Source organism: Limulus polyphemus, unplaced genomic scaffold, assembly GCF_000517525.1.
Source record: "Limulus polyphemus unplaced genomic scaffold, Limulus_polyphemus-2.1.2 Scaffold1919, whole genome shotgun sequence".
Classification (NCBI taxonomy): domain Eukaryota; kingdom Metazoa; phylum Arthropoda; class Merostomata; order Xiphosura; family Limulidae; genus Limulus; species Limulus polyphemus.
Window position 1 is genome coordinate 203,747 of NW_013667529.1, and position 13,391 is coordinate 217,137.

At 35.6% G+C, this 13,391-nt stretch overlaps 1 protein-coding gene across 4 annotated transcripts in view; it reads right to left on the reverse strand.

Annotated features, from left to right (window-relative positions):
* Positions 1-3,697: 3,697 nt before the first annotated feature.
* The window catches only part of LOC106465356 (longitudinals lacking protein, isoforms H/M/V-like), a 20,935-nt gene continuing 11,241 nt past the window's right edge, over positions 3,698-13,391 (reverse strand). For all 4 annotated transcript variants that reach the window (XM_022393225.1, XM_022393227.1, XM_022393224.1 and 1 more), the window contains one exon: positions 3,698-4,050. In XM_022393225.1, coding sequence (XP_022248933.1) covers positions 3,820-4,050 — 231 coding nt within the window. In that variant the 3' untranslated portion in view covers positions 3,698-3,819. The remainder of the gene's footprint in view (positions 4,051-13,391) is intronic.

Sequence of the window (13,391 nt, forward strand, 5' to 3'; positions counted from 1 at the left end):
TTCATCACTTGTAGTCATTAGTCCTCACTTTATCTAACAGTGTAATGTTTTATTACCTGGAGTCATTAGTCTTCACTATATCTAACAATGTTGTGTTTTATTACCTGGAATCATTAGTCCACACTTTATCAAACAATGTTATGTTTTTCATTACCTGTAATCATTAGTCATCACTTTATCTAACAATGTAATGTTTCATTACTTGTAGTCATTAGTCCTCACTTTATCTAACAATGTAATGTTTCATCACTTGTAGTCATTAGTCCTCACTTTATCTAACAGTGTAATATTTTATTACCTGGAGTCATTAGTCTTCACTATATCTAACAATGTTGTGTTTTATTACCTGGAATCATTAGTCCTCACTTTATCTAACAATGTAATGTTTCATTACCTCGTATGTTTTTTCATTACCTGTAATCATTAGTCCTTAGTTTATCTAACCATGTTGTTTTTTATTACCTGGAATCATTAGTCTTTAGTTTATCTAACCATGTTATATTTTTATTACCTGGAATCATTAGTCCTTAGTTTATCTAACCATGTTATGTTTTTTATCACATGGAATTGTTAGTCTTCACTTTATCCAACCATGTGTTGGTTTACATTTGATTAAATCCTTTAAGATTTTTTACATACTGATATCAGTTCTTGATATGAATCTTTATTTCCTCATTACTTTGGTGGCTTTTCAGTTGAACTTGAGAATATTTTGTTTTTTCTGATTTCTTCTTATTCCTTAAATACACTTTTCAGTTTAAGATCAAACTTATATGAGAATGTTTGCTTTCCTTCCGGAGTACGTGAAATAACGTTCCATTGTTTTTAAGTTTTAAAATGAGAGCCTTTTTTGTTTGAAATTTCTGAAGTTTATGAGAGTTGGTTGCACGTATATTATAGGTTAACTTACAGATCCCAACCTTATTCTTTAGCTATTTGCAGAATGTTATGGACGCATTCCCTTTCTGCTCACAAAAATCTTGTTTCAAGTGATTTAATACATCTGTTTGTTGTGCCTATCAGCTAGCATGTTAAAACTATCAAATTTCCCTAATGAGGATCAAGATCCAAACACTTTGTCCTGCTCTCTCATGTGAGCCTAGTGCTACCTCCTGTTACCCAGTCTGTTATCAATGTTATGTTATTCAGTGTGTTATTTATCAATGTTCTGATACACAGCTATCAGTGATATCTCATCCCATGAGTTATCAGTGATGTTGACCAATAGGTCAGAGGTGCTGTCATCCAGATTGTTATGGACATCATGATCCACAGTGTTATCAGTACTGTCATCCATGGTTATGGACATCACGATCCAGTATTATCATCCAGATTGTTATGGTCATCATGATCCACAGTGTTATCAGTGCTGTCATCCAGATTGTCATGGAGATCATAATCCACAGTGTTATCAGTGCTGTCATCCAGATTGTTATGATCAACATGTTCCACAGTGTTATCAGTGCTGTCATCCAGATTGTTATGGTCATCATGATCCACAGTGTTATCAATGCTATCATCCAGATTGTTATGGAGATCATGATCCACAGTGTTACCAGTGCTGTCATCCAGATTGTTATGGACATCATGATCCACAGTGTTATCAGTACTGTCATTCATGGTTATGGACATCACGATCCAGTGTTATCAGTGCTGTCATCCAGATTGTTATGGAGATCATGATCCACAGTGTTATCAGTGCTGTCATCCAGACTGTTATGGAGATCATGATCCACAGTGTTATCAGTGCTGTCATCCAGATTGTCATGGAGATCATAATCCACAGTGTTATCAGTGCTGTCATCCAGATTGTTATGATCAACATGTTCCACAGTGTTATCAGTGCTGTCATCCAGATTGTTATGGTCATGATGATCCACAGGGTTACCAGTGCTATCATCCAGATTGTTATGGAGATCATGATCCACAGTGTTACCAGTGTTGTCATCCAGATTGTTATGGAGATCATGATCCACAGTGTTATCAGTGCTGTCATCCAGTATGCTATTAGTATTGTCATCCAGATTGTTATGAATGTTGTGATCTACAGTGTCATCAGTGCTGTCATTCAGATTGTTATGGATGCCGTGATCCACCGTGATACGAGTGCTGTCATTCAGATTGTTATGGATGCCGTGATCCACAGTGATACGAGTGCTGTCATTCAGATTGTTATGGATGCCGTGATCCACAGTGATACGAGTGCTGTCATTCAGATTGTTATGGATGCCGTGATCCACAGTGATACGAGTGCTGTCATACAGATTGTTGTGGATGTCGTGATCCACATGGTTATCACTGCTGTTTCGACAAGTGTTATGTATGCTGTGTCATCTAATGTTATTAGTGCCATGTCATACAGTGTTATGTATGTTGTGCCACCCAATGTGTTATCAATGGTCTTTGTTCTGGTGTGTTATCAGTGCTGTCATCCAGATTGTTATGGATGTTGTGATCCACAGTGTTATCAGTGCTGTTTCTTGTATGGTTATCAGTGCTGTTTCGACAAGTGTTATGTATGCTGTGCCACCCAATGTGTTATCAATGGTCTTTCTTCTGGTGTGTTATCAGTGCTGTCATCCAGATTGTTACAGATGTTGTGATCCAGTGTTATCAGTGCTGTTTCTTGTATGGTTATCAGCGCTGTTTCAACAAGTGTTATGTATGACGTGTCATCTAATGCTATTAGTGCCATGTCATACAGTGTTATCTATGCTATGCCACCCAGTGTGTTGTCAGTACTGTGACATCCAATATGTTATCAATGGTCTTTCTTCTGATGTGTTATTAGTGATGTGTCATTCAGAGTGTTATCAGCGGTGTATCATCACTGCTGTGTCATCCAGTGGTGTCAATTCTGTTCAGTCCAGTGTGGTATCAGTGCTGTGTCATCCAGTGTGTTGTCAATTCTGTTCAGTTCAGTGTGTTATCAGTGCTCTGTCATCCAATGTGTTGTCAATTCTGTTCAGTCCAGTGTGTTATCAGTGCTCTGTCATCCAGTGTGTTGTCAGTGCTGTCATCCAGTGGTGTCAATTCTGTTCAGTTTAGTGTGTCGTCAGGGCTGTGCAATCCAGTGTGTCATCATTGCTGCTCCATCCAGTGTGTTATACATGCACTGGTTTATAATCAGTGCAGTCGTCCTTAGGGGTAATACAGGATAAATTTGGGAGGGTTACCACTTTAATCTTCTGTATTACCATCTACATCCAGTGTCTTATCAGTGTTATGTAATCCATTGCTAACAATATTGTCATCCAGTGTGATATTAGTGCTGTGCAGTGCATTATGAATGTAATATTGTCCAGAGTGTGATCCATACTATGTTATCAATGGGATATTATTCAATGTATTATAAAATTTTTTTGAACATAAAGTACTGTTTGGTACTGAAACTTTTACAAAATAAAATAAGCCAAAAAGCAAACAATTGAGGTATAACCAAGTTATCTCTACCTTGTGTATTTACTGAAATATCCAAAAATAACACTTTTCTCATTCAGTATTATTTTAAAAAGGCCATTTCATAAAAACGCTATTTTTAGTTTACAGATCAACTTAGAACATGGTATAAGATAATTGTTCCCTCTCTCAGAATGCCTCCACATTACAAAGGTTACCACTTGTGTTACTGTTCTAAAAAAATGGAGTTCTCATGGATTACAAGCCTTAAGCATAAGAAACCACAAGCTATAGTCAGTTTTGTATTCATCATAATGGTTGAAAGTTGTGCATATTCTTTATTAGAAGGATTCAAATCTATAATTTCTATAAATGATAATCAAGAAGAAACTTTTTAGTTCTCTTCATGCCCAGCCATAATTATGAATTTTGATTCTGTTTGGGTGCCTTAATGGCTGATTGTAACTGATACTTACCTGTTGCGAGTTCAGCATGTGTTTCCAGTGAACGTGAACTGTATGTATGTATTGGATGACTACTGGGTAAAGCCAACTGTGTCGCTTCTGGTTCCCAAACTCGAGACATCATACTTAGTGGCAAAGTGGATCCACCTGCAACTGATGGCTCTGTCGAGGAAATATCACTTCTTAACTATAAAACACAAAATGTTCTTGTCAACATAAAGTTGATGGCAACCCAAACCTCCATCAATAGCTTAATTCTAGTTGGGAAACCTTAAGACCTAAAACTTTCCTCATTCTGTTGACCAGGTTAAAATATTCTAGAACAAAGGAGCTTGGGGATGCATTGCCTTGAAACACGAGCTTATAACAGCCATTCTAGAATAAACGAGCACAGGAATAAACCACCAAATTTTTCAGTATTTAAAACTGTTGCTTTTTTCATTCTGTTTCCTATGAAAATTATGATTAGTCTGCTTGTTGTTTCTCTCAGTTATGTTTTAACTTCAGAGAGAAGTGGATACAAACTTAACTTTAAAAACATGAATTGTTTTTCTTCATTTTGCTTTAATTTTACTACATATTTCTTATGTTAGTCATATGTTATTTATGTCAAATAAAGAACAGCATTTAAAGAGAAGAGAGAATTACACCTGCAGGGGCATTTTCAAGATTAAAAGTACACGGTGCAATTTTCATAAGGGGGAGGGGCTTGGTAGTATTGATCAGGTATAAAATTTCAAAATTATTTTCATACTAAAATACAATAAATAAATAGTTTTCCTATATACTATATGTAAATAAATATATATATAAAAAACAATCCTGAGGAAACACCTTACAGTCTGTTATTTGTTATATTACTAGAGGGCCCCTGTACGTATGTGATACATCTTTGTTTTTGTTGCACACTAAATTTCCAAACACCATGATCCATCTGTTCTAACTGATTTCAACATTAAATTACTCACTACTTGGTTAATTTTTAGTTCTGAGCTATGCAGGTGCACCTTATTATTTGCATATTACAAAAAATACATCATACTGTCATAAACCAAATATTATCATTCAAGATCTGCGACCATACAGAATTTTTGACACTATGGTATTAGAGAATGGGGACTTTGTAATAACTAACAGTTTACTCCCTATTTTTACAATTAATGCCAGTAACATGGTGAATGCTGGGAATATCACATCAATGTTGCACCAAAAAAAGATGTACTATAAGTTTCCAGACTTGTAATCAAAAGAAAAACTTTCAAATGTATGTTGTTTTTCACAGTTTCTCTTTTGGATGCAGTGAGTTTCATTAAGTGGTTAGCAGGGTTAGATGAAGTCCAAAGCTTATTTCTTCGAATCTCTTACAGGAATAACAACACTGTAGTTGATTAGTGAGTTGAACTATTTCTATCACTGAATCAGATAATAGGTATTAGTGGACTCGCCTATTATCCTTCTGCCCATTGGTTAGCTGATCTCTCAAGAACCAGTCACAGTTCTGTGTTAGTAAATTTTGAATTTGAGACAGCATTTGGGTTGAAAGACCAGAATTTTAGTTTTTCAATAGTTCTTGTAACAGTATAGCTTTTAATTAATTTCACTAAGCTGTGTAGTTCCCTTAATAAAAGTCTGGACAACTTGTGTGTTTACCTTAGGAAGAGTCTGGACAACTTGTGTGTTTACCTTAGGAAGAGTCTGGACAACTTGTGTGTTTACCTTAGGAAGAGTCTGGACAACTTGTGTGTTTACCTTAGGAAGAGTCTGGACAACTTGTGTGTTTACCTTAGGAAGAGTCTGAACAACTTGTGTGTTTACCTTAGGAAGAGTCTGAACAACTTGTATGTTTACCATAGGAAGAGTCTGGACAACTTGTATGTTTACCATAGGAAGAGTCTGGACAACTTGTATGTTTACCTTAGGAAGAGTCTGGACAACTTCCATGTTTACCTTCTCTTTGTCTGAGTTTGTCTTTTTTAAGAACAATTCTGTCATGACTGCCATTACAATTTGACAGCATGGGAGAAGTAAACTCTGGTCTAGTTACATTGTTAATTCATATTTATTCTTCATCTCTTTACTCTAGCAAAGTTGTACCAAACTCTACATAAACACATTGACAAATTATTCATAGCTTGTTATCAATCAAATATTTGAGCATGAATGATGTAAAGAAGAATGGGACATAGAAAACTTCTAGCTATTTATTCCAAATTTCTCCTAAAACTACAAGCCGTACAAGACAAATTCTGTTCATGAAAGAGAGGCTATATATCAGCAAAAATATACATGATTAAACATGACAAAAATAGTGAAAGATTACAAGAATGATTACATAACACTGCATAACTGGTGTTACAATTTGTCCAATATGACCACAGCCTGCCACAATGCTATTTTTTCATATTCGAATGACCTACTACACCATATTCATATTCTAGCAATAAAATAACATGCAGTTATGAACATCCTTGGCCCAACTGTAACTTTGAAAAATCTGGAAAGCAGTAATATCCATGCATGTTAATGAGGACTGGTTATCCAGCTTCTTTTTGATTTTGTCCTTTGAGTAGAATATTTTGCCCTCCTCTGCTCATCATTTCCAGAAGCCTCTTGCCTTGAATATCACCTTCACCTCATAGTTCTGTTCAATGACAGATGTCACCTCACCAGGAAATAACTCTCCATTGTACTCAAGAATACACCATTCTTTCACCTCAACAATCTTCTTGTCATGCTCCCTTTCAACCCCACCTGCCTCCAAATGCAGCAAGTTTGCCAGATTACTAGCTGCATCCTTTGTCAGTGTAAGAGTCATCATTAACCCTCAAGTGATGAACTCGGGTATGCCTTTCACAGCAGAGGCAACTGCAAACACCACATGCAGTTTCTGTGACTTGTTACATTCAAAGATCTCAGTTGCTGACACCACAAAATTTGACATTTTTGCTGCAGCTTCTACAATGGATGTTGCATTAATGACCAGCAAGTCCAAACATGAATTTTCACTGAACCACCTATACCATCTACTAGGCCCTTGCCATGGTAGGTGGCAAAAAAATGCCAAAGGACTTTGATGTTGTGCTTTTCCTCCAGAGAATGAAGAGCTGAAGCTCTGTAGTGATCCTTGAATTGTGATGCAGGCCCATCTGACCAGAAGGATACTGTCATGATGATTGTATGTAAATAATCTAACAACCTGCTGATGTATGCTAGCAGAGTCTCTTCAGCATGGGTCAAGTTGTCTGATGCAATAACCTTGGAGTGAAGTCTGCCAGAGTGCCAAAGGGCTGCAATGGAAATGCTGACTTTCTCTTGTTTCCAATGGGCACTTTGAATTTTGTCTTGATAAATGCAGGTATAGTTCTCAGTGTAACCCACCTGAAGCAGTGCTTTAGATTCATCAGATGATCCAGATCCAGCAACCTCCCTTTCTTCCTAGTATGTGGCAGCTTGCTATTGTTTTACAAAGCCATGTTGCATAAATTGGGGAATTAAGAAACAAATGTGTTCTCAAAGATCTTCTGCAGTGCTCTCTTCAACCATCTTGCACAGTTTCTCCTCACTGTAATTTTTAAAATGTACCGTGTAACAACATCAGACTCATCATCATCTCAAGAATCAAATGCAGTTTTGAATTTATTTGCATGATAGATAGGCAACATGTGAAAAAAAAGGCATGAGAAAAACATTACTTTACAAACCTTAAGCCTTATTTAAAAATTAGATATTTTGCATATGAAAGCATTGTAATGTTTACTGATAATCTGTTAAATTTGGTTAACATATGCTTACTAATTTAAAAGTTATAGCATGAAAACTATAACAAGTACAAAACGATTACGAGGTCATCACATTTACCAACCTGGTATTGAAATGGTTAAGTAGTAAAGCTTATTGTTGAAATAATTAACTGTTACCTGTAGTAAACAAATGTTCTATCAAAGTTACATAGGATGAAAAAATAAAATAATTCATAATTATAGCTAAAGCTATGAATTTAGAAAATTGAGTAACCTCCGTAAGAAGCTACTGGGTGAGCTTAAACCTTCTAATAACTGCATCCCAGAATTATACGGTTTATCAAAAGAACATAAACCAAATATGTCACTGAAACCCATATTCTCAGTATAAAGCAGTGCCACTAAAAATCTGTCTTGGCTTATGCATATAATTTTGGTGTCATTACTAAAATACATTCCAGCACATTTAAATAATATACAAGACCTGCTACAGAATGTATCACACACAGTGACAAACAAAGCAATACTCTTTACATTAGATGTCGTAGCTCTTCACCCGTCTATATAAACAGAAGATGACATCAATGCAGTGTGCAAATTTATGTCGAATCACAAACAATTTGGAGATGTACAGACTGACAATAGACACTGTCAGAAATCTTACATTTTACCCTTCATGATGGATATTTTAGTTTGAATAACAAACTATATCTGCAATTCAATTGTTAATATAGACAATGTTATTTATGCTGTAATATTTATGCATGTTTTTGAAACAACAGCACTTGACGAGTGGCATCAGGACACCAACACTGACCCCGATCTCTGGCTTAGATATATTGATGATGTGTTTGGACTACAGAACCACAGACTTTCTTCTTTAATCAAATTTTTAGACTTTTTAAGTTCCATAGACCCCAATATCCAATTTGCCCCAAGTAACATTACCTTAAGGATAAATGACAATAAAATACAATCTTCCTTGTTTCACAAACCAATAAGAAAACTGCTCTTCCTTAACTTCAACTCCCATCATCCCAAAGCTTCCAAGAGAATTGCAATTATTGAAGAATTAAAGAGAATCAATCACAACCATAGTGAAGAAAACAATACATGCTAAAAATTACTTCTTCTGAGCAATGAATATCCATCTTTTTACATCAAAAAAATATTCAAGAACAATGATGCACAAAAATCAGCATCGCACTTCCAACATGAGAAAACATAGATGAACAAGGAGAAAAAAAAACTTATTTTCTAAAGATAACACTAAAAAGGTTATTTTTATAACACCTCTAACTGATGAAACTATCACCAAGAAAATAAAAACTATAATCAGGAAACCTGAACTACCAATTAAAGTTATAGAACGGCCAGGTCCAACCCTAAAAAAAAACAACTTTCAAAATCTCAGTACACTACCCTACAATGTAATAAAGCTAACTGTCTTACAAAAATGTGTTTAAAATCTAAAGATGAGTGTCTTGTCTCCAATGTTGTTTACCAGCTTACATGTAAAATCTGTCATCACACGTACATAGGGGAAAGTGGAAGAACCCTACACACAAGGATAGAATAACATACTGATGCTCTTTCTAAACAACAACATGAAAGAAGCACAGCAACAGATCACCTTTAAACTAATAATGGACAACACGTGACTTGGAACCACCATTCTCTGTACAAATCTTCACCAGAACCACCAAGTACACTGACAAAAAATTCAAAGAAGCTCTTCTCATCGAACTAAGACCACAGATAAATAGGGACAAGGTATGGTGACTATAGTTTTAATCACCTTATTTTTTCATCTTATCTTTTATTTCAACCTGTAACCTTGATAAAACTTTTGTTTACTACAGGTAACAGTTACTTATTTCAACAATAAGGTTTACTACTTAATACATCAAACACACACAATAGATTCAATTAGAAATTATTAATTAAACTATGTGAAGCTTTGTAGTTATGGTTTGTGTTTTAGTGGAATTCTCCTGATGAAGCTGAAACGATGAATGTCCAATTAAAAAAAAACAACAATATGATGCTATAAGGTCATTTATTTGTAGTAGTAAAATGTCTTCTATACACCAATATGCACTCCAAAAATTAATCAATGTATTGACCTGTTGATGAATTTTCAACCACATCTTGCTGACAAGTAGTCCTAGGCTTCCCAGAAACTGAAATCATTATGACTCCCCTGTCAAATCAGACTGTCCCATGGGTACACCAGGGGAAGTTACTTATCCAAACAAGGCACTGAAATGTTACACAGGTAGTGAGTTGGGCAGAAGAAATGACAGTAACATAGGCTCCTGATACACTTGCATGTACACACAGTTTGTATTATGTTTCTTAAGTGTTGGCAAACTATGTTTTAGTCGTACAATACTGAGGTGTAAAAGAGCAAATAAAAGTCTTAAAAAGTATGTTTGGGCATGATGAATGTAAAGTTATGGTAACTTAATGTTTTATCTGATATCCATAAATATTTTAATCAGCAGACTGGCATTTGTTTAAAACTCTATTACACTCTTAACATAATCGATATGAGCTTAGTTGTGCATGAAAATATAGGCTGTGATATGACACCACCATAAGAAGCGGATATTCTTGTTCGAAGCAGTTTGTTGTTGACCAATGTTGGTAGGTAGGGGAGACGTAAGTCATAATGAATTCTCATGGTTGGAGTTCCTTCTATATCAATCATTTGTGTGTATACTCTCAATCCTCCATTTCTTTCTTATTGATTACATATGGCAGTGGAGGGAATGTGGAGTACACGACAGCTACAGATCATTGTTGTGGCTACAACAGCCTCAGAGGCAAGTTTGTGACCTGAGGACCCCTGCATCAACAGCAGTCTGTAGGTAATAGGGATAGTGTTCTGGGCTATATACACATTGATCACAATTTTATTTTGGTTTATCGCTTTGTCCTGAAAAAAATATTTTTGTAACAGGGAAGTTACAACCTTCAACCCATACTCTTGAATCAATTTTTCTGACCAATAGGGGTTTATTTGATACTGTATTTGCCCATTTAAGATCAACTTCTTATACCTGTTATGTGGTTATCTTCATTTTTTTAACCATCCAATGACGTTTTCAGTATTCCTTACTTATACATAATGATGACATAAGAAGAACTAGCAGAGTCTTTCCTTATTGATTTTAGTGATACTACAAATTTTCTGCACTGCCTTTCTCACCTAGGGCTGAGCTTACTTCCATGATTTTTGAGATGATGGATAAAGCACATTGTTCAATGATGTATCCAACACCTCTGAAGGCTGCAAATATAGGATGTTGTATCAAGTTCTAGTGTGTTCTAAATCACAACCAGCCTCCTCATCAATGCTCAACATCAAGGAGCCAGGGAAAATGGGTTCATATGAGCCCATAATGTCTAGTGTACCAGCTGCTCAGAGATTCGGAAGCAGACCCTATCAACGTGTAGGAGTAGACAAAGAAATCCAACAAGTCCAAAAAACAGCAGAACAGACTGGTGCCAGAAAGTGATAAGGTTCCCCATCAGAAGATGCTTATCGGAAAAGGAAAATCACATCCAGTGGTATCCCAATATTTCTTTCCTGAGACAAAAACATTATTATAAACAAATGAATTCTTGAAGCAGTACCTACTATATTTTGAACCATCTGGATAAGAGTCACAGTTTCATCATGAGAATAAAACACTATTATAAACAAATGAACTTAGAAGTCCCATTAACCCTAAGGTTACAAGTTCTCTTTACAGCATTTCACAAGGTTATACTGAGTTACATTCAAAATTTACTTAAGTAACTTTGCAATGAATGTACGTCAATGAAATTAGCATTGTAATGTATGTTATAAATCAAAGTTTTAACTCCTTTACCTGGAAGGAAACATTTAAAACTTTCTTAAACTCCAGTTTTGTTGTCGTGTGATGAATCTGAACTTTCAGTCTCTAACTTGAATAATTCTATATGTACATTAAACTTCTATACATATACAGAAACTAAGTAAATTGGGCTGTTTACACATCCTTCTTTCAAATTCCTTAGGGTAAATTCTGAGAAAGGAGAAATAAAGTTTGGGAGCCCTTAACAGAAGCCCACCTTCTACACTTTTAATTTGATATTTACAAAAAATGTACTTGTGACATACATGTTCATAACTATTAGAAAAAGCTCATTTTAAACTAATATTTCCCAATAGTTATTTTAAAAATGGCATACTGTATTCATTACCAAGTGTATCAAACCACTCTTAGCATTGTTGTCACTTTTGTTATCTCTAGCACTTAATGTTTCTCACCTAGATACATGTTAGTTAGATAGACAGATAAATTGTATTTAGATTTTACTTTTATATTTTAATTAATTATATGTTATTCATGTTTTCAAATGCATATTTGAAAGGTTTAATAATTTGTTTTAATAAAACCCAAAAAGTGAGAAAACTAGCCATCAAAAACCAAGGAAAGACAAAAGCTGGGTCAAATAGAACAGATTTATATCTGAACAACAACCTCACATCTTTGACCAACCAATAACGAGACAAGAGTAAAACTTCAAAGTAGGACTGAGGAATTGTCCTATGGCACTTAACACAGGACTGGAACCAAGGGGTGGCTCTAGAAACAAATCGCCTTCAAGACTCGTGATGGCCAGCACTCAAAGGAGGAAGACTATGGAAAATAAGAAGAGAACAATAAACAACCATTCAAAGCTGTATACAATGAGAAGCCTGATTAGGCTCCCAGGTTCCACGAAGAAGAAACCACAGTAAGCAGAGATGATTACTGAAGAGCTGCATCTCAAAATGTCAATGTATAATAAATACTCCCCCCCCCCCACCACCCCCAAAAAAAAGATGCAAGACAGAAGTCCTGAACTGGAGACTGAGGGAGCCAAAAGTCAAACAGTAGGGCAACCTGACAAAGTACACCCAGGAAAAATTAAACCACAGTAACTGGGGGAAAAAATGGAAGAAACTGAGCATAAGATGGAAAACAGATATGTACTAGTTGTCCCAGTAAAAATAACAGGGTCATAATGAAAAAGCCTCCAAATAAGGATTAAGTATAAAAATGAACAAAGAAGTAAAAGATGGATTAAACAACAAACAACATGTATCTCAAAAGAACAAAGACAAAAAAACAAAAAATTGGTTTATTTAAACGAAAGTTCTAGCAGGTAAGCTCAAAACCTATGGTATTGTTCTTTCAAAACAAATCAGGAAAATGGAGAGAGAGAGAAAAAAAGAAAGGAATGGAAAAGGAGAGACCCCTAAGATGAAAGAAAAGAAGCAGGTGAAGCTAGATCATGCAACAGAGAAGCCAGGGGTTCAGCAAAAAGTTACTTAAAAAAAGAGAAAAGACACATATTTTTAGAATTCAAGACAATAATCGAACTAACTGACCCACATCTGTAAGAGGAAATGATAACCAAAAGCAGGTGTGGAAACAACAGTGGTGAAACGCAACAGAACAGGCTCAGATAAAATTACAGAAGTAGGGATCCTAGGTTTGAGATCAAAATGGGACCCACTACATGGTGCCCAATGGCAGTAACATCACTGACCATCAGTGTCTCCATTTGCCATTATAGTACTGAATGACTCCTGTGACGGTGTCAAAAACCTCGGGAGATTGGTTGTTCGGTGCTTTATGGAGCAAAGCAGCAGGGCTATCTGTGCCAAACAACTGGTAAAAACAATAATAGTAAATTAAAGTAAAATGTAAAAATACAGCGAGTTAAAACCAATACATGTTGAAAAAAGATTTATAGTCGTGGGAGG